Source organism: Musca autumnalis, unplaced genomic scaffold (assembly GCF_047663935.1).
Source record: "Musca autumnalis isolate F117 unplaced genomic scaffold, ASM4766393v1 scaffold_4, whole genome shotgun sequence".
In the NCBI taxonomy this organism is placed as follows: Eukaryota; Metazoa; Arthropoda; class Insecta; order Diptera; family Muscidae; genus Musca; species Musca autumnalis.
Window position 1 is genome coordinate 24,350,061 of NW_027411977.1, and position 26,867 is coordinate 24,376,927.

Sequence of the window (26,867 nt, forward strand, 5' to 3'; positions counted from 1 at the left end):
CGATTTTTGGTGGAGAACTTTCCTGGCCACTGATAACCTTAAATGTCAAATTACAGCTAGTTCGGTTAAAAAATTTTAGCTAAAATCCTCAAAATACTGGGAGGTACCGTTATATGGGGGCCAAACCAAAACATGAACCTATGATGACGATTTTCGGTGAAGAACTTTTGTGACCACTGAGAACCTTAACTGTCAAATTACAGCTAGTTCGCTTAAAATTTTTAGCTAAAATCCTCAAAATACCGAAAATTGGGAGGTTCCGTTATATGGGAGCTATACCAAAATATTGACCTATGTTGACGATTTTTGGGGGAGAACTTTCGTGACCACTGAGAACCTTAAATGTCAAATTACAGCTAGTTTGGTTAAAAATTGTAGCTAAAATCCTCAAAATACCGAAAGTCGGGAGGTACAGTTATATGGGGCCTATGTTGACGATTTTTGGAGGAGAAATTTCGTGTCCACTGAGAACCTCAAATGTCAAATTACAGCTATTTCGGTTAAAAATTGTACCTAAGATCCTCGAAATACCGAAGGTGGGGATTATACCAAAACATTGACCTATGATAACGATTTTTAGTGGAGAAATTTTGTTGCCACTGAGAACCTTAAATGGCAAATTACAGCTAGTTTGGTTAAAAATTGTAGCTAAAATCCTCAAAATACCGAAAATCGGCAGGTACCGCTATATGGGGGCTATACCAAAACATGGACCTATGTTCATAATTTTTGGAATATAAATTTGCTCGTCACTAGAAACCCTAAATGTCAATTTATAGCCAATTCGGTTTAAAAATGTGATTGAAGACGTCAAAATACCGGAAGTCGAGCGGTATCGTTATACGGGGGCTATTTCAAAACATTGACCTACATTCACATGTTGTGTTATAAAAGTTTTTTGGCACTTAGAAACCCTAAATGCGAAATAATAATTCGGTCTAAAAACGTAAAGTACCGGAAATCGGTACCCTTAAAGACGCATCTTCTCAAAATGTCAGCGTCCAACCTCAATTTTTGTGGATGCTAATGTGATTACCTCAGACGTATGGATGGAATTTTACCCTGATCAAGAAACGGAAAAACAAACTTAATATAACCTCCATACAATGGTGGAGGGTATAACAATGGGATTTATCTGAAGTTTGAACAGAGTTTGAATATTACAAATAATTTAGAATAGCAAAGAACTTTGATTTTCGTTGGATTTAAATTCCATGAAGGCGAAATCGAGTGATAAAGCATGTATTCTCCCTGTATGCTAATGACATCCCTGCAAGCAAAAACTAACGCGGAAGTGACTTAGGCGTGTCGCCCAGGGTGATAAAAAACAGTCGCGGCGATAGTTGCTGAAGTCACCCTGAAGTGACGTTCGTTGTGAAGAAACGAACAACGCCGGCGTGCCGTCTTGGAAGTCACTGCAAGGACACTTCTCGGAGATCATTTCCGCTATAGTTCTTGGAATCAAAAAAAATATTTTTTTATTTTTTTCTATTTATTTTTTATATATACATATATTTTAATTTGTTTTTTATGTGCCCTCTTTTAGAGAAATTTATTCCTTGGAGTTTCCGCCTTTATTAATTTTGTCATTTTATAAATGTGATGTTGTTTTGTTGCCTGACTTGTGAAGCGAACCCGGGCCTTCATAGTGCAGAGCGAGTATGCTTACCACTGCACCACAGTCTCATGTAATCATCAGATAGAAAAAATGTCCCATATTTCTTCAATGTATTGAATTATTAAATAAATGTAAACAATCGCCTTGGAAGTCACTCAGAAGTCACTCCGAAGTGTCGACATACGCGATAAAAGGTAATGATAATAATGCTATAGAAATTGTTTGTGTAATTCACCAACGATCTTCCTTGGCGTATCTCCGGAGTGACGTCTTAGGCAAGGGAGTGAGAAACTCACTTCCATAGATTCTCTCTCCACACACACAATTCAACTAATTGAAAAAGCATTCATTCACACAATGACACCACCTAAAGTATGCAATAAAAATTGTGTTGCCTATCGCCGCTGTAAATTAGGCATACTGCTGAATGTGTGATGCATACTTTTAGGCTGTTTATTAGAATTCCACCCATTTTGTAAAGAGGATCTAAAAGATCAACTTTACGGTTATATGAGAGAAAAATCTTCAAATTTATCCCACCACAACCACTGTGCCTTTACCTGAAAAACCCGAAAACCGGTAGATGCCGTTATATGGTGGCTATACCAAAACATAGACCTATGTTGACGATTTGTGGTGGAGAACTTTCTTGACCACTGCCTAAATTAGGCAAACTACTAAAATGTATGGTGCATACTTTTAGGCTGTTTATTAGAATTCCAACCATTTTGTGAAGAGGATCTAAAACACTGATGGGCAGAAATGCTCTGCCTCACACACAAAAGTGTAAAAAATACATGAGTCTCTCGCAATTTGCCCACCATTGATCTAAAAGATCAACTTTGTGGTTAAGTGAGAGAAGAATCTTCAAGCTTATGCCAGCACAACCACTGTGCTTTTAGGCCGCTGACACAAAATCTGAATGCGAACGCTAAAGACCAACTTGAATATTTTTTTGTTCTGAGAGAAAAAAACAAAAAAACAACACCACGAAGAAAGACGGACCAAATAGTTTGACATAGAAACATTTGCATAACACTTTAAAGCAGGTGAATGCGTTGTATACTCTTTTTGTAGTAGTTGTAGTATATTTGTATGGGTGTGTCTGTGTATGCGAGTTTATAGTATTCAAGCTTCGTCACCAAATTTGTGACAAAGCTAAGCTAAGCGGACCGAATAGTGCCAACTATGGATAACAATGGATTTGTGCCACGATGACGACGTCGTTGCCAGATATGCCTGGCCATAGCGAAGAAGAACTGCAATAACATTTTCAACACCGACCTAAGGCTTGTCTACTACAACATGGCTAAAGAAAACAGCTCTTTGTCTAACTGCCTGTTTGTTGTCGCGTACTGTTTTTGTCATCCATTTAAAAGGTATAGCTGCTGCTGCTGTTGTTGCTACTCTTGATGTCGTTGTAGTTGTTGTTGTTGCTATTTGTCTGCGTAGTCTTCCTTCCATTGTTGTATAAATGTCACCCCATCTCTTAGTCTATTGCTAGATAGCTAGCTAACTGGATGACTGACTGGCTGGCTGGTTGGTTGGTTGGTAGACTAGTCCGACCTGTCTTCTGTTTGTTCAAATATCTTTGACTAAGTAATTCACCAAGGAAGGTGTTGTTGCTGTTTAGCGGCGTCGTAAACAGGGCAGGGGTTAGCTTTGATGGAACTTGCCGCATTTGTGGGTAGAGGTAGGATACTGAATAAGTTTAGATTGTCGTTTTTGGGTTCTACATTCTTCTTCTTTTTCTATTCTTTGGTATGAGGAACAAAATCATAGACATTTTATATAGGTAAGTAAGGAAGGGTAGGTAGGTCGTTTAGCAGGGTACAAGTTCCTACATCTTTTCTCAGCAGGTTGAACCGGTCGGTGCTAGGTATCTCTGTCAGCCAGTCAGCCAGTATGTACATAGGTATGTTTGTAGATATTTCTTTTCTAAAAGGAGGTTTGTTGTACATCAAGTATCATTAAATGAAGTGGGTTTCTGCCTTCAGTGATAAGAGCCCTTGGCAAAAGTTCCAAACCAAAAGTGCATTTCGTGAGTTTTTATCCTTCATTACTATTATACATTTCACTTTCGTGTCCTTTTGTTTAAGGAACACTCTACATTTACACAAACCGACACACACACGCATACGTATACACTCATCTTCCCTACAAACATTTATGTTGTGTACTACTAAACAACAACAACAACATCAGCAGAAGAAGATGAAACAGCAGCAACAGCAACAACAACAATACCATCTCGCAATGAATCTGAGCAAAAAGAATCTCAGAGGTCTTCACCTACAAGACACAACCTCAACTTGTGTGAAAAATAAGAGAAAAAACAACAACAAACAACATATTACACAAAAACAAAACAAAAAAAATATCACATACGCACGACAGCCTTGTGTTGTACAAGTATATTCCAGGAGCGACGTGTGTCCTGATTTAAAAGGGTATCATGTAATTCGATTAGTTTTTTCTTCTTTCATTCTTGTTTTTAACAAGAACTATAAATAATTGAAATCTGTATTTTTATTTTAGGTAAGACATCTGTGACTGCCTAAAAGCATGCACCATACATGGTTTATAACTTAAATGTGTGTTGCATACTGTTAGGTGTTTAAATATATTATTTTCTGTTTAAAATTATAAAATTATATAAAATGAAATTGGAACTGATTGTAGTAGAGGAGAGATTGAATATTATTATAAAACAAGTAAAAGAGTATCAGTCGGATTTGCCGTCAGAGATATACCCTCGGCCGGTGTGAATTTAAATGCCCATCTATTGACAATATTGAATCTACGGATTAAGGATTTTGTAGCCCTTTTGGAAATTTGCCGACAAAAAATACACTCCAGACTTAAAAACAATCAAACGACAAAAAATGTATTTGGTTTGAAGCTCAAATGTGTTGCGGAGGATGTACTTGAAGGAAGTAGATCTCTAGATTTTGATATTCATTCCTTTTTATAGATTTTGTGCACACCTATAACTTAGAGGTTTTCAGTCATGATATCAGTAAGCATGGACAGGACAGGAGAGGACAACAAAAAATAGCATCGGTATAATTTTCCAAAGGTTCTTCGAACAGATCCTAAATTGCGCTTAAACAAAGATATTGAATTTTTCGCTTAAATAAAAAATAGCATCGGTAACATTTTCCAAAGGTTCTTCGAATATATTCTAAACTGCACTTAAACAAAAATGTTATTTTTTGTGGTGGAGATACCGTAAATTTACATTTGGACAAAATATTAGGAGATCCACGGTTTGGACGGTTGCTTCGTTCAGCAGATATAGTGCGTACTATTTTAGAGACATTTTTAATTTTTAGTGGTGGCCAATCTTTAAACTTAACCTTAGTTTGGACTAAATATTACGAAACCCAAATTTTGGACGGTATCGGCTGATCCGTTCGAGAGTTATCGTAAGCATAGTGCCAAAGGGATATATACAGATTTCGGGATATTTCTCAGAAAGTATGGACTTGCCCCTAATAAACCTTGTACCGTCGTAACGGGGGCAGCGAATACATATTAAATACATGTTAAAAGGAAATCAAAACGATTGGAAAGCAGATTCTTACCTGAACTTTTACGAAATTTTGTGTTGGAAGTTCCCGAAATAGTGGAACGATAGAGTCCATATAGGAACCTCATCTATGTATGATAGAAATTTCACCATGTCTAAAGTATGGGCCAAATCGGTTACACCCTTCAAGAATTATCGTGGGAACAAATTTTCCGAATATTTACGAACTTTTGTGGAAGAGATACCTAAAGGAATGTACCGATATGGCCCACCACCGGACTTAAACTAAGTTCATACAAAATATTACGATGACCAAATTTTGGACCGAAATGGCAGATCCGTTCGAGAGTTATCGTGCGCTCCAACCACTACACCCGGTGTCATAGGGGTTTTTTTTACAACTTTCTGGCTATTTTCTCAGGAAGTATGGACTTACCCCTGATAAAACGTGTACCATCGTAATGGGGGGAGCGAGTACAATTTGCTACAATAAAAATCAAAATGATCCGAGAGCAGGTTCTGAACTGAACTTTTCCTAAATTTTATGAGAGAGGTACCCGAAGAACGGGACCGTTAGAGTCCATATTGGAACCTTATCTATGCCTGGTAGAAATTTCACAATGTGCAAAGTACGGACCGGTACCGCTATATGGAGGCTAAACCAAAACATCAACCTACATATATTCACAATTTTTGGTATAGAAGTTTTGTGGCCACTGGGAACCTCAACTGCCAAATAACAGGTAGTTCGATACAAAAATGTAGCTAATATCTGCAAAATACCTAAAATCCGAAGGTACCTTTGTATGGGACCTATACCAAATAATGGACCTATGTTGACAATTTTTAATGGGGAAGTTTTGTGTGAACTGAGAGCTTCAAATACCAAATATAGTTTGGTCTAAAATGTAGCTAAAATCCTGAAAATACCGAAAATCGGAAGGTACCTCTATATGGATGCTTTACCAAAGTATGAACCTTTGTTGACAATTTTTGGTGGAGAAGTTTTGTGGTCTTTGGTAACCTCAAATGTTAATTTAAAGGTAGTTCGGTCAAAAAAATGTAGCAAAAATCCTGAAAATACCGAAAATCGGAAGATACCGCTATGTGAAGGATATACCAAAACATATTCCTATGTTGACAATTTTTAATGGGGAAGCTTTGTGTGCACTGGGAGCCTCAAATACCAACTAAAATGTAGTTTGGTCAAAAATGCAGCTTAAGTCCTCAAAATACTGAAAATCGGATATATGGAGGCTATACCAAAACATGGACCTATGTTGACAATTTTTAATGGGGAAGGTTATTGTGAACTGTGAGCTTCAAATATCAAATAACAGGTAGTTTGGAAAAAAATTGCTAAAACTCTCAAAATAATGAAAATTCGGAGGTACCGTTATATGAAGGATATACGAAAGGATAGACCTATATTGACAAATTTTAATGGGGAAGTTTTGTGTGCACTTGGAGCATCAAATACCAAAAAACAGGTAGTTTGGTCAAAAAGGATGGCTAAAATTCTAAAAATAGTGGAAACTTCAAATATCAATTTACGTGTAGTTTGGTCAAAAAAGATAGCTAAAATGCTCAAAATACGTAAGATCTGAAGGTACCGTTATTTGAGGCCTATACCAAAACATGGACCTATGTTGACAATTTTTGATGGGGAAGTTTTGTATGGACTAAGACCCTCAAATACCAAATAACAGGCAACTTGGTCAAAAAGGATCGCTAAAATTCTAAAAATACTGAAAATCCGGAGGTGCGTTATATGAAGGATTTACCAAAACATAGACCTATGTTGACAATTTTTAATGGGGAAGTTTTGTGTGCACTGAGGGCATCAAATACCAAATAACATGCAGTTTGGTTAAAAATGTAGCTGAAACTCTGAAAATACCGAAAATCGGAAGGTATCGCTGTATGGAGGCTATACTAAAATATGGACCTATTTTTGGTGGAAAAGTTTTGTGGCCACTGCGAACCTCAAATGTCAAATTACATGTAGTTCGGTAAAAAAATGTAGCAAAAATCCTCAATATACCTGAAATTGGGAGGTTCCGTTATATGGGGCCTATACCAAAACATGGACCAATGATGACCGTTTTTAGTGGAGAAGTTTTGTGGCCACTGGAAATCCCAAATGTCAAATTGAAGGTAAACAATTTTACCTAATATCGCAAAATACCTAAAATCGGGAGGTACCGTTATATGGGACCTATACCAAAACATGGACCCGTGTTGAGAATTTTTACAGAAGAAGTTTTGTGGTCACTGGGAACCTCAAATGTCAAATTAAAGGCAGTTCGGTCAAAAAAATATAGTAAAAATCGTCAAAACATCTGAAATCGGGAGGTACCGTTATATGGGGGCTATACCAAAACATGTGCCTACGTTGACAATTTTTGGTGGAAACAATTTGTGACCACTGGGAACATCAAACGTCAAAATAAAGGAAGTTCAGACAAAAAACGCTGCTAAAATCCTCAAAATATCGAAAATCGGGAAGTTTCGTAACCACTGGGAATCGCAAATGTCAAATTATAGTTTGTTCGGTCAAAAATGTGGCTAAAATTCTCAAAATACCGAAAATCGGGAGGTACCGTCCAAAACATGCACCAATGTTCAGAGTTTTTGGTGGAGAAGTTCTGTGACCACTGGGAACAGTTAAACTCCCCTAAACTCCCTAAAATATATAAAATCTGGTGGTACCGTTATATGGGGTATATATCAAAACTTGGACCGATGTAGCCCATATTCGAACTGCCTATGGAAAAAATTCAATCGGATGCAAAAATATACCTTTGTAGCTCAACTATTCCAAAAGGGGTAGAATTTTTAAACGTTTCTTCGGGAGATGTTTGCGGATGTGGTCCTAAATATTTCGTATGACATTTGGAAGAACATATTTACCAATATACGTTTTATACAGATGTTGCCAGCTCGATTTGTGGGACATTTTCGGGCCCATACCTCGGGACCAGGGACGTAGCCAGAAATACATCTGGGCTCCGTTTAGGAGTGGGCACTTTCTCACCACGTCGGTGCTCGGGACTTGTCCACGTATAGTTACAGTATAGTTACAGTCCACCTTCGGTAAAATCTTCAAAACCCTCCTTCACCAGGCCTTAAACTGCACTAGAGCGGATATTTTGAACTTTTGTGAGGGAAGTACTCGAAGGAAATGAGTAAATTTTCAAATTTTATTTAAGTTTGTGGAAAATATTATTAAGTGAAAATATTGGACTAATGTCAGTCTCGCCTTTTGATAGTTATCATGCCAGCTACAATGGCTGAATTGATCGCCTTAGGAATTTTCTGACATTTCATCGATGTCGATACACAGGCTGTGCAAGGTACAGTGTGAATGCCGTACTCGGATACCACCCCCTATCCATCGGAGCAGAAAATCGTCAGCTGCGAAAGCAAAGGCTAGTGGTACTAGCTCAGTTAATCTTTTTGTAATATTTACCGGAGCTAGTCCTTGTTTAGTCCTGACTACAATCATATAATTTTTTGTGTGCAAATCCATACTTCCTGAGAAAATGGCAAAAAAAACCCTCCTAACAACAACTTAAATGACTGATGAGCACCTTAATATACGAATTTAAACACGAAACATGAAGATCTATGTATATCGGACAAGATCTTCATAAAAGCCCAAATTTCTCGCTTAAGTGCAGTTTATTGGCTGTTCGAGGAAACTTTTGAAAATTTCACCAAAGGTGGCCTTAACAATCATATAATTTTTTCTGGAGAAATCCGAGATTTCTCAGATAATGCGCCAAAAGGACTAAAACCCCTTGTCGGCACAACTAAAATTACAGGACGAATACTTTATATGGGCCAACGCCTAAACGTCAAAAACTTAAAATAAATGCAATATAAGGCATATTCCATAATCGTTTTAAAATTACCGTTGGTAAGTCCATGCATCCTTATTAATGACCTGAAGGCTCTAAAACATTCTACGATGTCAAACTAAAATGGCTGTTGGACATCATAATTATAGAAAGGGATAATGTACATTTATCCAGCCCTTACACATCGTAATACTCGTTCCAAACGTAGAACAAGTTCGGAGATGGAATCCTTGCCTTCGAGTTTCTTCGCTTAACGGCAATTTGAGGGCCAAAGTAGTCCTTGTGTACCTGCTGATAGGGATGTGGATTTTTCTGTGTGCAAGTCCGTGACAGCTGATACAAGCCTACCTAAAAGGCTTTTTGATTTAGAGATTCTCGTTTGCACCTTTGGACCTCTCTCTCTCTAGAACATGAAGATCTTTCCAGATGCGCCTAGTTGGGGGAAGCCTGTCCACACAAATGTGACAGGGGTGTTCACGGTGATAACCCCAATCAGGCACTGCATCGAAAACATGTTATTGTGCTGATACATCGGTAAAGTCTTCGCATCCATATTGCAGTTCTCAGGTCTATATTCTGACAGATTCGAATATTCGTTTACTGCGTAGCGCTAACAATCGCAAACCACACGAGTGCCGCATATTATACCATAGACCAGCCGATTGCTTTATAAGATCTGATCTTGCCAGGCAGTTATGTTACAACCAATATCTTGGGTAGTTAGTGACCTTAATCTCCATGCCATCGACCAATATGTTCAGGGAAGCCTTGTTTCAGCCGTCCAGGTGGAAAACAGTGTGGCAGAGGTTATTGCGTCGGATATTTTCATATTTCTCAAATGAACGAACTGCACGAAGTCAGCCATTTAGACACTTAACATTTCACATCGACGATAATTGTCATCGGTTGTGTTTGTAACGGTCCAAACGCTCCAAATCGCCGTATCAAATCAAAGCACTCCTTAGGCAGCTCAGAATATGGTCATGTATCCTTTTGAATATCCTGGTCATTTTCAAGCTGCGGGTACGGATTTTAGTCTACGAAAATCATGGAAAGTCTTGAACTTAATTGGGTGTCAACTTGAGCTTGGCAATAATAACCACACAAGCATTTGTCACTTTCAGGTTTGACTCACCTTCAGTAACTATTCCAATTTGGAGAGATTAGGACTGAAGGCAATTCTGCTTCGCATGGTCTAGGAATATAGAATGATCCAGGATGGCAAAAGGCAATGGTGTTGGTGTCTATTGCGAAATTCCACTCATCAAACTTTTATATAAGCTTAACGATAGCATGGTTTGCACAGAAAAGAATTAGCTGATGAACTAGCTTGTGTGGTTCTAAGTCTACCATATAACCATAATTGATGAAACTGTTAGACCTCTGACTCATAGCAATGAGTAAATGCTGTTTCATACAGGATCTACTTTTTATCGCCAAGTCCGATCTGCGTGTCTTATGACTCCACTTGTAGAGAACTTTTTCATTGCTAAAATACTCAGAAAATGTAAGCCAGCACTACACTGAGTGGATTTTCGACCACCGACAGTTTTATTGTTCTGGTCGGGGATGGAAACACAGACATTTTGGAGTGCAAAGGCGCATCCGCTTTTACCACTGCACCACTGTGTAAAGCCTACCTGGTCCCGTCGGGGAAGTTGTGGGAACACATGTATGGCTTATGGAACCTAAATGTAGGATATCCTATCTGGTCGGGGATTGAATCGAAGACCTTTTGGATTGCAAGGTGGATATGTTTACTAATGCACCACGCTGAGAAATCTCCCTTGTCCCGTCGGGGAAGTTGTATGGCTTATGGAACCTGAATGTAGGATATCCTTAGCTATATATTGGGTCTGCGATCTCCCAAGGTATAACCATTTATGTAATCTTACGCGATAAGTTAGGACTGGTAATAACTGTGGGGTTCATTACGGGCGAATATATGGTTCGATCTCAAACTTCAAGATGGGTTTACAGTGGCATCGATGCAGAAACGATAAAGACGATCGAGCCTCAGCTTTATAAGTGTCCTTCGCTGAATACAATAAAAACATCGTTAATACACCGGTTACTCGGTTGATATGAGGTAGATAATCTTACCTTCTTATCAGGCATAGATCCGACTACCCTATTTAAATTTGCCAAAATTCTACCATGACCTGACTTCCTGTTCCAGGCAAACCATCGAGAACCAGGCAAACCGGTGGCACCCAGTCCATATTTCCAGAGAAAATAGCCCGAAAGGTGTAAAAACCCTATGGCACCATATGTAGAGCCTGAAGTGTACTATAACTCTTGAACAGAATAGTCGATTTGGTAGAAAATTTGGCCTTCGTAATATTGTGTCCAAACTTATTATAAGTTCTAAGATTGGCCTTATCGGTCCACTCCCTGGGGTACCTCCCTCACAAAAGTTCAAGCTTTTTGCTAAAATGTGGGCACGATAACTCTGGAAGGCTGTAACCGATTTGGTCCATACTTTGGACATCGTAATATTTCTACGAGACATAGATCACGTTAGAATATGGACTATATGTGTCAACTCCTTCGGATACCTCCCACACAAAATTTCGGAAAAATCCAGTTTAAGACGTCCTCTTGAATCCTTTTGGATTTGCAGACCCCATTTCAACGGTCCAAGCTTTTTTAGGGACAACGCCATACTTCCTGAGAAAATGAATATGGACCGAATGCCTCCCACACCAAATTTCGGAAAAGTCAGTTTAAGACCTCCTTTCAAATTGTTTTGATTTTTCTAGCAACAGGTTGCACTCAAGGCCCTTATTACCACGGTAGTAGTTCTTTCAGTGGCATACTTCTTGAGAAAATGGCCCGAAAAGTGTAAAAAAACCTTCCGAACCGAATACTGCGTTGGTCCACAGTTTGCATACCGTAATACTTCTTCGCATATTAGATGAAATTCGAAGATGGTGCTTGTATGTCCACTCCTTCCGGTAGCTCTGGATCTCGAATTATTTTTTCCAAACTTAGTTTATGTTCAAAAGTGGCCCCATTCGGTTCATTCCTCAGTGCGGTTAAGGGTCTGTGCGAGAATCCTTTGGAAATTTTCACCGAAGGTATTTCTAGTAGCTCTGTTTACAGCACTATGATGTTTTTCGTGGGCAAGTCTATGTTTCCTGATAAAATATGACACACTTCCAAAATAAACTCTGTCGGTGCATTTCTTTAGGTACCTTCCCCGCAAAACATTTGAGATTTTATTCTAATCCATATCATTGTCGGCAAATTCATATGCCTAAAATTCTGAAGACCCCTTAAATACATAAGTTTTTTGGGAAAAATGTGTTTCAATACACTAGCGGCAAATCCGACTGATACTTTTTTACTTGTTTTAGAAAAGGATTTTTCTCTGTTGAAATAATTTTTGTTTGTGTTCTGTTCCCTTTCTAACCCAACCTCCTTAGAAATTAAACAAAACAATTTACCTCCACGTCACTGACCAATTTTAAATTCTGCATATGAATACCCATACACATATATATATATATGGATGTTTGTATGCATGTACCCCAGCTACGGGACCAAAACACTTTACACACAATTGAGTTGAGACACTTAGACAAGTCCGAAAAAGCCACCAAACAAGTAAGAAGATGATGAACAAAAAAAAAAAAAAAATCACTTGACAGACAGGGACAATGGTGCTAAGCTTTTCCATAGCCAAGCTATTCACACACAAGCAGTTACACATACATACTTATGTAAATTGAAGAAAACAATGGCAAACTGTCCAAGGACCTTTAGAGAATTGAAAATAGCAAACAATTTTTTGGGTAAGTTCTGGCAAAATTAAACAAGCGATGTCATTTGTGGGGTAAAGCTGGATGTTCGAAGAAATAGATGAGGTTTAGGAAATTACAAAACCCTGGAAAAACTAAATCACAATGATTGTGGTATTTGTTTTTTGTTTCCTATTTGGGTTAGGTTTGTTTCGAAACATTTATGATGGACAAAACAAGTTTAGGTTGGTTCTAAGGTGCTGTTCTTGTTCTTGTTGGGAATGTGGATGCGAACGGTTGTGCACTCAGGTGAGATTTGCCGAATGTAAACCATACTTGTTAAATAATAATGAGATGTAAAACTAAACTAAATTAGGAAAACAGGAAAACATATGTACGACCAGAATGAGTAATGGTTATGCCGAATAACGTACACGTACACACACATACACAGATGAAGCATGAAGATGATGTTGCAGGTGTTCTTTCTAATTTTCTTGGTGTACTTCTTCTTCTTCTTTGTAAATAAGTTATGATTATGGTTTACTAATTTAACCCCTTTCCATATACACCCAAAAGTGCCCTAAGACTATGACCTCTTCATTTGCTATTTGGGGAAGGAGGAGGATGAGTAGAAGGAGAAGAGGAATGTGTGGCATCCTCCTCTTTCCCACCCTTCTATTTGTGTACAACAACTAAATAGTGTCAACGGTCCACAACATTGAACAGAGAGAGAGGGAGATTGGAGAGTGACAACTTACCTGTTCCGCAGTTTTCAATAAATTCTCAATTTCAAAACTACTTGTGCGCGATGTGGGCTTAGTACCAGCACCTGGTACCAAACCAGTAACCGGTGGATCCACAAATGAGGGTGCTGGTGAACTTTCAGCTTCTGGTGAATACAAATCTTTGCCAGTACCATCTGGAAAATAATTGAAAAAGAAAGAGGTTGAGGTTATATTTAGAAAAAGTTTAGAAATATCTTTCGGTAAAGAAATTCTATAATTTTATGAAAGGCCCTCAGAGTCATATTTTGCAGTTTTCAAGAATATTTTCCACCCAACTTCAGCTTGGAGTTTTTAATAATATTTTTTCAAACAACTTCAGGCCCCTTAGGCGTGGAGTTTTTAAGAATATTTTTTCAAACAACTTCAGGCCCCTTAGGCGTGGAGTTTTTAAGAATATTTTTTCAAACAACTTCAGGCCCCTTAGGCGTGGAGTTTTTAAGAATATTTTTTCAAACAACTTCAGGCCCCTTAGGCGTGGAGTTTTTAAGAATATTTTTTCAAACAACTTCAGGCCCCTAAGGCATGGAGTTTTTAAGAATATTTTTTCAAACAACTTCAGGCCCCTTAGGCGTGGAGTTTTTAAGAATATTTTTTCAAACAACTTCAGGCTCCTTAGGCGTGGAGTTTTTAAGAATATTTTTTCAAACAACTTCAGGCCCCTTAGGCGTGGAGTTATTAAGAATATTTTTTCAAACAACTTCAAGCCCCTTGGGCGTGGAGTTTTTAAGAATATTTTTTCAAACAACTTCAAGCCCCTTGGGCGTGGAGTTTTTAAGAATATTTTTTCAAACAACTTCAAGCCCCTTAGGCGTGGAGTTTTTAAGAATATTTTTTCAAACAACTTCAAGCCCCTTGGGCGTGGAGTTTTTAAGAATATTTTTTCAAACAACTTCAAGCCCCTTGGGCGTGGAGTTTTTAAGAATATTTTTTCAAACAACTTCAAGCCCCTTAGGCGTGGAGTTTTTAAGAATATTTTTTCAAACAACTTCAAGCCCCTTGGGCGTGGAGTTTTTAAGAATATTTTTTCGAACAACTTCAAGCCCCTTGGGCGTGGAGTTTTTAAGAATATTTTTTCAAACAACTTCAAGCCCCTTGGGCGTGGAGTTTTTAAGAATATTTTTTCAAACAACTTCAAGCCCCTTGGGCGTGGAGTTTTTAAGAATATTTTTTCAAACAACTTCAAGCCCCTTAGGCGTGGAGTTTTTAAGAATATTTTTTCAAACAACTTCAAGCCCCTTGGGCGTGGAGTTTTTAAGAATATTTTTTCAAACAACTTCAAGCCCCTTGGGCGTGGAGTTTTTAAGAATATTTTTTCAAACAACTTCAAGCCCCTTGGGCGTGGAGTTTTTAAGAATATTTTTTCAAACAACTTCAAGCCCCTTGGGCGTGGAGTTTTTAAGAATATTTTTTCAAACAACTTCAGGCCCCTTAGGCGTGGAGTTTTTAAGAATATTTTTTCAAACAACTTCAGGCCCCTTAGGCGTGGAGTTTTTAAGAATATTTTTTCAAACAACTTCAGGCCCCTTAGACGTGGAGTTTTTAAGAATATTTTTTCAAACAACTTCAGGCCCCTTAGGCGTGGAGTTTTTAAGAATATTTTTTCAAACAACTTCAGGCCCCTTAGGCGTGGAGTTTTTAAGAATATTTTTTCAAACAACTTCAGGCCCCTTAGGCGTGGAGTTTTTAAGAATATTTTTTCAAACAACTTCAGGCCCCTTAGGCGTGGAGTTTTTAAGAATATTTTTTCAAACAACTTCAGGCCCCTTAGGCGTGGAGTTTTTAAGAATATTTTTTCAAACAACTTCAGGCCCCTTAGGCGTGGAGTTTTTAAGAATATTTTTTCAAACAACTTTTTTTAAAGTATGTTTGCCATGGCGGTCCACGGGAGTGGAGTTTTTTCAAGGCAATTTCCGGTCCATATTTGTGAAGTTTTTTAATAATATTTTCAAGGCACCATCCAGGCCATAGGCTTGGAGTTTACAAGATTATTTTTCAAGGCAGCTTCCAGCCCACAGGCGTGTAGTTTTTAAGATAATTTTTCAAGGCACTTTCCGGCCCACAGACGTGGATTTGATACTATCAGGTGATAGCCAACCTGATAGTATCAGATTTAGAAGGTCCGTGAGATATTCTTCACCAGCCACATTCAACTCTTTTAACATTTAACGAACTATTCGTGTATGTATTTGCCTTTTTGTATAGCTATACCTAACTTGTCAATAATGATAATCTAAACGAGAATTTAATGTCAAAACCGACGAATATGTCAAAGTTTACGTGGAATCCATTATGTTGCAGAATATTTAATTCCAACAAAAAGTTGAAATTAAAAATAGCAACATCGTGCACATAATGGCTTCAGTTGATGATGTTGTTGTTGCTGTTGACCTGTCGTTGTCCATTCACCTGCCAAATGTTAATTTTCGTGTGGCTGGTGATTTCTGCCGTTGGTGTTGTTGTTGTTGCTGCTGCTGTTTACCACTGCTAAACACTTTAAATACAGCAATTATGGCAGCTCTTCAAACTAACGACAAGTACTCCAACCAACAACTGTTATTATTATCAATTAAATGGGTGCAAAAAATGTGATGGCCAGATTGCCCCCGATGTGGGCCGAGTGGTGGGTGGTTGGCTGACTGGAGTGGAGTTATTTCCAGCAGCAAAATGACACAGCCTAGTTTTTTTTTTTTGTATTTTTATGCAAAAGGGTTAACAACTGATTGCCATCGTCAACGACATCATCATCATCAGCATTATTAAGCGGGATTATGCGAATAATCACAACGCCGGTGATGGTGATATTTCTGATGATGGCTGTCATGTTGCACGCTTTCATGCCACTAAATGTTAAAAGTAATTGTTGTTAGGTTTATTCCAAGTGTAGCATGTTTGGCTCTATCATCATCTGTGGCCACCTACGGACAAATGCATTTATTATTGACAACAACAATTGTTGTTATTGTTGTTATTTTTAGATATTATCACCTTAACAAATTTCATTTTTATGTTGGTTTTTCTTTTCAGAAATACTTACTCCAACCAGGTGCCGGTACTATTAGACCAGTTATCATTTCTTCACTCATCACTGGTGGATCTGTGGGTGGTGGTGGACACACTAATGATTCAATCATATCATCGGTAACACGCATAATACTGCCTAGATCTGGTGGTTCCGTGCGTGAAGATCTAAAATGAAGAAGGAAATATTTTTCAAAATATCTCCGTAATTTGTTATAAAAGCTGAACAGCGGTTACCTCATCATCATGCTTAATGATTGCTCTTCCTGCAGAACACTTTCCAAATACATCATATCCAGATCGGATACAATAGCACCATTTATAACCATAATTTCATCACCTTTAATGATACCTGAAAGGAGAAAGAGTAAGGAAAATAAATATATTATAAAGGGACATCAAACTTACAGGGCCACAGGCGTGGAGTTTTTAAGAATATTTTTCTAAGGTAACTTAAGGCCAAAGGCGTGGAGTTTTTAAGAATATTTTTCTAAGGTAACTTAAGGCCAAAGGCGTGGAGTTTTTAAGAATATTTTTCTAGGGTAACTTAAGGCCAAAGGCGTGGAGTTTTTAAGAATATTTTTCTAGGGTAATTTAAGGCCAAAGGCGTGGAGTTTTTAAGAATATTTTTCTAGGGTAATTTAAGGCCAAAGGCGTGGAGTTTTTAAGAATATTTTTCTAGGGTAATTTAAGGCCAAAGGCGTGGAGTTTTTAAGAATATTTTTCTAGGGTAATTTAAGGCCAAAGGCGTGGAGTTTTTAAGAATATTTTTCTAGGGTAACTTAAGGCCAAAGGCGTGGAGTTTTTAAGAATATTTTTCTAGGGTAATTTAAGGCCAAAGGCGTGGAGTTTTTAAGAATATTTTTCTAAGGTAACTTAAGGCCAAAGGCGTGGAGTTTTTAAGAATATTTTTCTAAGGTAACTTAAGGCCAAAGGCGTGGAGTTTTTAAGAATATTTTTCTAAGGTAACTTAAGGCCAAAGGCGTGGAGTTTTTAAGAATATTTTTCTAGGGTAACTTAAGGCCAAAGGCGTGGAGTTTTTAAGAATATTTTTCTAGGGTAACTTAAGGCCAAAGGCGTGGAGTTTTTAACAATATTTTTCTAAGGTAACTTAAGGCCAAAGGCGTGGAGTTTTTAAGAATATTTTTCCAAGGTAACTTAAGGCCAAAGGCGTGGAGTTTTTAAGAATATTTTTCCAAGGTAACTTAAGGCCAAAGGCGTGGAGTTTTTAAGAATATTTTTCCAAGGTAACTTAAGGCCAAAGGCGTGGAGTTTTTAAGAATATTTTTCCAAGGTAACTTAAGGCCAAAGGCGTGGAGTTTTTAAGAATATTTTCCCAAGGTAACTTAAGGCCAAAGGCGTGGAGTTTTTAAGAATATTTTTCCAAGGTAACTTAAGGCCAAAGGCGTGGAGTTTTTAAGAATATTTTTCCAAGGTAACTTAAGGCCAAAGGCGTGGAGTTTTTAAGAATATTTTTCCAAGGTAACTTAAGGCCAAAGGCGTGGAGTTTTTAAGAATATTTTTCCAAGGTAACTTAAGGCCAAAGGCGTGGAGTTTTTAAGAATATTTTTCCAAGGTAACTTAAGGCCAAAGGCGTGGAGTTTTTAAGAATATTTTTCCAAGGTAACTTAAGGCCAAAGGCGTGGAGTTTTTAAGAATATTTTTCCAAGGTAACTTAAGGCCAAAGGCGTGGAGTTTTTAAGAATATTTTTCCAAGGTAACTTAAGGCCAAAGGCGTGGAGTTTTTAAGAATATTTTTCCAAGGTAACTTAAGGCCAAAGGCGTGGAGTTTTTAAGAATATTTTTCCAAGGTAACTTAAGGCCAAAGGCGTGGAGTTTTTAAGAATATTTTTCCAAGGTAACTTAAGGCCAAAGGCGTGGAGTTTTTAAGAATATTTTTCCAAGGTAACTTAAGGCCAAAGGCGTGGAGTTTTTAAGAATATTTTTCCAAGGTAACTTAAGGCCAAAGGCGTGGAGTTTTTAAGAATATTTTTCCAAGGTAACTTAAGGCCAAAGGCGTGGAGTTTTTAAGAATATTTTTCCAAGGTAACTTAAGGCCAAAGGCGTGGAGTTTTTAAGAATATTTTTCCAAGGTAACTTAAGGCCAAAGGCGTGGAGTTTTTAAGAATATTTTTCCAAGGTAACTTAAGGCCAAAGGCGTGGAGTTTTTAAGAATATTTTTCCAAGGTAACTTAAGGCCAAAGGCGTGGAGTTTTTAAGAATATTTTTCCAAGGTAACTTAAGGCCAAAGGCGTGGAGTTTTTAAGAATATTTTGCCAAGGTAACTTAAGGCCAAAGGCGTGGAGTTTTTAAGAATATTTTTCCAAGGTAACTTAAGGCCAAAGGCGTGGAGTTTTTAACAATATTTTTCCAAGGTAACTTAAGGCCAAAGGCGTGGAGTTTTTAAGAATATTTTTCCAAGGTAACTTAAGGCCAAAGGCGTGGAGTTTTTAAGAATATTTTTCCAAGGTAACTTAAGGCCAAAGGCGTGGAGTTTTTAAGAATATTTTTCCAAGGTAACTTAAGGCCAAAGGCGTGGAGTTTTTAAGAATATTTTTCCAAGGTAACTTAAGGCCAAAGGCGTGGAGTTTTTAAGAATATTTTTCCAAGATAACTTAAGGCCAAAGGCGTGGAGTTTTTAAGAATATTTTTCCAAGGTAACTTAAGGCCAAAGGCGTGGAGTTTTTAAGAATATTTTTCCAAGGTAACTTAAGGCCAAAGGCGTGGAGTTTTTAAGAATATTTTTCCAAGGTAACTTAAGGCCAAAGGCGTGGAGTTTTTAAGAATATTTTTCCAAGGTAACTTAAGGCCAAAGGCGTGGAGTTTTTAAGAATATTTTTCCAAGGTAACTTAAGGCCAAAGGCGTGGAGTTTTTAAGAATATTTTTCCAAGGTAACTTAAGGCCAAAGGCGTGGAGTTTTTAAGAATATTTTTCCAAGGTAACTTAAGGCCAAAGGCGTGGAGTTTTTAAGAATATTTTTCCAAGGTAACTTAAGGCCAAAGGCGTGGAGTTTTTAAGAATATTTTTCTAAGGTAACTTAAGGCCAAAGGCGTGTAATTTTTAAGAATATTTTTCTAAGGTAACTTAAGGCCAAAGGCGTGGAGTTTTTAAGAATATTTTTCTAAGGTAACTTAAGGCCAAAGGCGTGGAGTTTTTAAGAATATTCTTCTAAGGTAACTTAAGGCCAAAGGCGTGGAGTTTTTAAGAATATTCTTCTAAGGTAACTTAAGGCCAAAGGCGTGGAGTTTTTAAGAATATTCTTCTAAGGTAACTTAAGGCCAAAGGCGTGGAGTTTTTAAGAATATTCTTCTAAGGTAACTTAAGGCCAAAGGCGTGGAGTTTTTAAGAATATTCTTCTAAGGTAACTTAAGGCCAAAGGCGTGGAGTTTTTAAGAATATTCTTCTAGGGTAACTTAAGGCCAAAGGCGTGGAGTTTTTAAGAATATTTTTCTAGGGTAATTTAAGGCCAAAGGCGTGGAGTTTTTAAGAATATTTTTCTAGGGTAACTTAAGGCCAAAGGCGTGGAGTTTTTAAGAATATTTTTCTAAGGTAACTTAAGGCCAAAGGCGTGGAGTTTTTAAGAATATTTTTCTAAGGTAACTTAAGGCCAAAGGCGTGGAGTTTTTAAGAATATTTTTCTAAGGTAACTTAAGGCCAAAGGCGTGGAGTTTTTAAGAATATTTTTCTAAGGTAACTTAAGGCCAAAGGCGTGGAGTTTTTAAGAATATTTTTCTAAAGGTCTTACATGGAGAGAAGTTTTTTTTTTTTTTTTTTGAAAATAGAAGAAGTTATCTTCAAGATCTGCTTGGGTTTTTTTGCTTATAACCAAAGTAAATAAATGTTGTCGTCTTAAACAAAACTCATTCCTCAGTTCTCTCCTTATTCCTGTGTTTCCCTCTCATTTCAACCATCCTCAACACTTAATAATCCTTAATTTCCGAACTACGTGTTTAAATACTTTTTTGCAGACAAATTACATTTTAAAATAATGAAAATCCTCTAGACACACACACGCACGTGCGCTTAATGCAACAAAGCCACGTACAAAATGACCACGAGCAAGCCAAATGCAAGCAGGAGGTGAAGCAGGGCAGACTAGCAGTCCACAATCCACCAAACGAACCATACAAACAACCGCAACAGAAGAAAGATCTTTACGTCAACCGACGTAACCAGAAACTGCAGACATTAACATAATAACCTGTAAAGAAGAATTTGCATTTGTGTGCATTATGAAGTTGGTTTTGTGTCATTCGGCAACAGTAACACCGTCAACACTTTCATGTCGTTAACCCCTCCCACTTATGATGACCCATGACTAAATGATAATGGCGATGTGATGATGACTGTTCCATAATTTAAAATAAAATTTGAAATGGTTGGGGAAAAATTAAAGACGTGAGTCATTGAAGATTATTGCTTGATAGGTGGCAGGGAGGTGGATGTGGGAGGGGGTTTCCATTTTTATTCCCTTTTTCACAATCATCATCATTGTCCTCATCAACTTTAGTGTCGCATGGTCAGACACCATCTATGAATGGCAAATAATTGCAATCATTTTGCCAGGTTTATTTTGCATGATAGAACTAAATATTCGACCATGGTGTTTGGACGGTCTTTGGGTATTAGATGGGCAACAACATGAACAAGAAGAAAAAAAAAACAAGGTACCAACACTCATATCCTGCTACAAAGATAGTAGCAAAGTCTCTTCGTTTATAACTGATTGGCATGCCAGGTGTATTTACCATTGCACCACAAATGAATAAGGAAGGAATGTGGAAGCAAGAGCAGGAACCGGAGCTGGAGAAGAGGCTCTGGATGTCGTTATACATCATGCAAACTATCACACTTTGGGGATCTATTTTCATCCTACAGTAGTTGTGTATGTGTGCGTAGTTTTTCTTTCTACTTTTCTGTGTTCAATGCTTCCACATTGCAGGCACATTGTGAAAATAGACACCAAATACTATGGAATATCCGGTTCTATTCTATAGACAAAAATAATCTTTAGAGCAAATATTTATTGTTCTGGCATTTATTTGTGTTTGCCACAAATGTTTATTTAGCTATAATTGTTTGTGTGCGAGTGAGAGCGTGAGTGGAATGGTGTGTGCATAGGTTTTCCTTTACCAACTCTGCTCATCTTAAAGTTTTCAATAGTATTGTGGTTACCAGATATGGTAATGATTTGTTGGTCAAATAGGTAAGTTCCGAAGGGTTGTAGAAGAAAACTAAACATCTTTTTTAAATATCTTTATATGGTGTTTTCTATCGATCAGTTCTATCGGAGAGATTTGGGGATTTTTCCCGGCTAGTTGCCGTAAATTCTGGTATAAGGCATTTCGGTAACATAATTCAGGGTATGTTCGTAAAAGTGGGTATTTTATTGCCAGACGACAGAAGGGCTCGTAAGGATCTTCAATGGGATGGCTACAAATGGCTGTTGAATGTATTATTAACCTTACAAAAAGTGTTGCTCTCGATATCAAACCAGAAAACATTGAAGATGCTTATTTTGTTGGTGGCGAAAGAAACAAAACAAATCAAAAGAAATCAGCTGTTGTCAAATTTACTGACAGAGCAAGTAAGGAGAAATTAATGGCCGTTAAACCAAAACTAAGAGAAAATGAAAAAACAAAAACCGTGTTTGTAAATGATTTTCTCAGTAAAGAGACATTGGCATTGTTTAATTATGCCAAAGCCATTAAAGAAGTTGGGTATAAATTCGTATTTGTCAAAAATGGAAGAATCCTATATAAAAGAAATGAAGATTCCAGGCCACAAGTCATTCGTTCAGAAGAAGATGTGGATACAATTTTGCTCAATGCAACAACAACTCGCCGGTTTTCACAAAGCTCTCGTCCACCCAGAAAATTGATTCCTCTTGATGAAGATGTTGATGATGAAGGCAGTGAAGAAGAAGAACAGATGTATGCTTCTCCAACCAACAAATAACATTTTGGAATTATATTGTATGTTTTTGCTATTTTATTATACTTTTTTCAATTATGAATGAAAATCATTATTTTAATAATATATCCAATTTTAATACTCATCTTTTGAATTTAAAAAATACTTATGTAAATATTATAAGTGTAAACGTTAGAAGCATCTCTTCAATGAAAAAATTTAACAAGTTTAAAAGCTTAATTAGTTCTTTTTTAAATACTCCTGATATAATTGCTGTTCAGGAAACGTGGTTTCTTAATAGCCTAGCACATATATATTCCATTCCTGGTTTTACAAATGTTCACTGCTGTAGAAATGACGGTTATGGAGGAACGTCACTATATATTAGTGACAAATATAAATTTTCAGTTGAACGTTGTCAAAGCTTGAATTTTTTGGATTTTATTGAATTGACATTTGATAACTTGAAAGTTGATAAGAAACCCTTGAAATTAATATCGTTTTATCGTTCGCAAAAATGTTCAGTTTCAAATTTTCTGTCAACAATTGAAGATATCCTGAGTAGAATTAGCAATACATCGGTTGTGTTGCTCGGAGATACAAATTTGGATCAACATAGATCTAGTCAGTTTGATGATTTAAAACACTTATGTTTAAATTATGATGTTCATAACTGCCATGATTTAGTAACCAGGCCAATATCGAATACTTCCATTGATCATGTTTTCAGCAACATATTTGGTCGTATATGTGTTGATTCTGTTCAATCTGACATCACAGATCATAACATAATCTGTTGTAAAATAAAAGTGCAAAATGTACAGTCTAAATTTGTTGAGAAGGTAAAGAAATCTTGCAATATCCCTAAAGTCAAACAGTATTTACAAAATAATCCTATTTCTAGCATAAATTTAGATAATTGTAATGATTATGCAGCAGATTTTTTAGATAGACTTTCAACTGCTATTTCTTTTGGAATGACTGAAACTAAAACTAATAAACTTTTAAGGTTTGAGATTTCGCCTTGGATAACTGAAAACTTGCAAAAGCTAATATTATATAAAGAAAAAATACTCGTGAAGAGAAGAAAAATGAAAAAGGATATTTATAACGTGTTATTAAAAAAACTAAGTAAAGTTATTCGGATTGCATCCAGGCAATTACGACGGAATTATTATAATGATGAATTAGTGAAAACAAATGGAAATACTCATAAGACTTGGAATTTTTTAAACTCTGTCCTAGGGCGGATTGATAAATCTGAAATTAATTTACTTTCTCCAAATGGAATAAAAGTTGGTAACCCACAACATAAAGCTAATATGCTTAATGATTATTTTGTGAGCTCAGTTGAAGAAATAAGAAGTAAAATTCAAAGAAGACCGATGGATTCATGCAATGGATTATTCACCCTATGTCAAACTCAAAGTAGATTCAGGTTAGACCTGGTGAGTGAATCTGAAGTGAGAGAGATTATTATGGGGTTAAAATGTAATGTTTCCCCTGGGTATGATAATATAAATGCCAGTACTTTGGTGGAAGTGAGAGATTATGTAGCACCAACATTAGTTCGCATCTTTAATAATGTTATACAAACGGCAAAATATCCAGATAGCTTAAAAATAAATAAGGTCATCCCTATACAGAAAATTAAGCAAGCATCATTACTTGAACATTATCGTCCTATTTCAATATTGTCTGTAATAGATAAAATTTTTGAAAAAATTGTTCACAAAAAATTATCTACGTATTTTGATGATAACAGATTTATGTACAAATATCAATTTGGCTTTAAGAAAGGATGTGGGACTGAAGAAGCAGTTCTAAATGTAGTCAATTTTGTATGTAGTAGCATAGATGAAGGATATAGTGGCGTTGCGGGGCTTTTCTTGGATTTCTCAAAAGCTTTTGATATTGTAGACCATAATATCTTATTGAGAAAGTTACAATATTACGGTGTATGTGGAAAGGAGTTGTTGCTTTTTAAGAGTTATTTAACCAACAGGAAGCAGTATGTTGTAGTTTCTGGAGAAAATAGTGAAATGACTGATGTTCAATCGGGTGTACCCCAAGGTAGTTGTCTAGGCCCATTATTATTCTCTATATATTTAAATGACATAGCCAATTTACCGTTAGCTGGACGTTTGGTCATGTTTGCAGATGATGTTAGTATATTTTATCCTTATAAACAAGGTCTTCCATTAAAGATGACCATGGAACGTGATGTGTCGATACTTATTGAATATGTTCGACTAAACAGGATGTGTCTTAATGTTAATAAAACAAAATTAATAAGATTTAGACCACTGTCATATCATAATAATAATTCATTTACCATACATGTTGATGGAAATGTGATAAATGAGGTTAATAATGTAAAGTATTTGGGTGTCAACTTGCAAAGTAACCTCAATTGGGACAAGCAAATAGATTATATAAAAAGTAAGATAGCTCCTGCTGTTGGGATTTTATATAAAATGAAGTACGTTCTAGACACAAAAACAAAACTTATTATATATCAATCACTTATTCAAAGTCATATCAATTATTTAACAATCATTTATGGATTTAAGAGTACAAATGCATTAAAAAAATTGCAATCCATGCAAAACAAAGCATTGAAAATTGTGTTTAACCTGCCGATTACTTTCCCCACAATAAGTCTATACAGTGACATATGTAAAACAGTTTTTCCGGTATATGCTTTGTACCAATACCAAACACTAGTATACGTGTTTAAGTCATTGAAAAACATTGGCTACAGTACAATACAGTTCGTGCAAAACCTAACGGTCATAAATACGAGAAATCGAAACAATTTAAGAATTCCTAGATGTAGATTGGAAATGACTAAGCAGCGGATAACATATCTAGGAAGTAGTTTGTTTAACAGCCTACCAAATTATATAAAAAATTCGGAATCGTTATCAATATTCAAGAGAAACTTAAAAATATATATAATGTCTTCACTAGAGATGCTTCTAAATTAACATATTGAACTTAAAAATATTGAAATTAACATATTGAACTTAAAGTAACATTAATTAAAATACTTATAGTGAATTTGTACTAAATTGCCAGCTTGCCTCAACTAGGCCTATATGGCGCTGAGGCCACATTATTATTGTTATGTAATTTCACTGATTCAAATATAAGTAAATAAAAAAAAAAAAAAAAAAAAAAAAAAAAAACCTTCTAGGCAGGGGACAGATGACCTTCTATGCGGACTTCTATATTTAATATTTTTTTTTTCATATTTTATATTTTATAAAAAAAATATTTTTTATATTTTATTTTTTCTATTTTATAAAAAAATATTTTTATTTGTTTTGTTTTAGCTGAAGATTCAATCATATGATTGCTTATGTGTGGAGTATTCCCCCATTGGCTTAACTTCATCATTACTTTCTTTGCTGATGTTATTTCAACTTAACAGAAATCGATGATTTCTTAGTTGAATTGTGCTGTCAGCTTACAAATATTTTGTTCTGGTGTTTTTTTTGGGAAAGCCGAAAAGTGAGCATCATTCTCATTAACATGAGAATACTCGATGCTTAAAGAGTTCAGGTTTTCAATAAAAAATCATCATTTCAAAAATTGATAATTCCCTTCGCCGGGATGAAATCATGATACTGGTAGCGATCAGTAAGGATAGGAGTAGGAACAAGGTCCTCAAGTCCCTGGCCAGCAGCATTTAAATTCAAGAAGTTAGACTGACTCCCACCCCTCTAATCCGGAAATACATTTTGGAACTTACTTACTTAGCTGGCCCATTACAGAACATTTGTTCCATAGACCGAACTAAGAAAAGATCTCCAATTCTCTCTGTTTTCACCTTTTCATTTCTTCATCCACTTGTATGCTCCATCGAAGCTTACGCCTCCCGATTCTACGTGCACCGCCATGTGGCATGTATTCATACGCCTTTTTAGCGGGTTCATCATCGTTCATTCTTCTGATATGGCCTAGCCAACGCAATCGTTGCATCTCGATACGTTTAACTATATTCATGTCTTTGTATAGCTGGTATAGCTCGTGGTTCATACAACGTCGATATTCACCGTCAACGCAAATTGATCCGTAGATCTTTCGAAGAATTTTCCTCTCAAACACCGAACTTTTCATCTTTCAAATGCAATTTTTATTTTTTTTTGTCCAGAGCCTCTTTGGTAATCCATTACTTACTTACTTACTTAGCTGGCCAATTACAAAACATTTGTTCCATAGACCGAACTAAGAAAAGATCTCCATTCCTCTCTGTTTTTCGCTTCGCTTTTTGGAATAGCGTGCCTTTTCATTTTTTCATCCACTTGTATGCTCCATCGGAACTTAGGCCTGCCGATTCTGTGTGCACCGCCATGTGGCATGTATTCATACGCCTTTTTAGCGGG

The 26,867-nt window shown here is 36.6% G+C and overlaps 1 protein-coding gene across 17 annotated transcripts in view; it reads right to left on the bottom strand.

Moving 5' to 3' along the window:
* LOC141403579 (protein still life, isoform SIF type 1-like) overlaps positions 1-26,867 on the bottom strand; it is a 392,764-nt gene that overhangs the window by 45,908 nt on the left and 319,989 nt on the right. For all 17 annotated transcript variants that reach the window (XM_073986229.1, XM_073986221.1, XM_073986220.1 and 14 more), the window contains 3 exons: positions 16,800-16,914; positions 16,579-16,730; positions 13,518-13,678 (listed from right to left, as the gene is read on the bottom strand). In XM_073986229.1, coding sequence (XP_073842330.1) covers positions 13,518-13,678; positions 16,579-16,730; positions 16,800-16,914 — 428 coding nt within the window. The remainder of the gene's footprint in view (positions 1-13,517; positions 13,679-16,578; positions 16,731-16,799; positions 16,915-26,867) is intronic.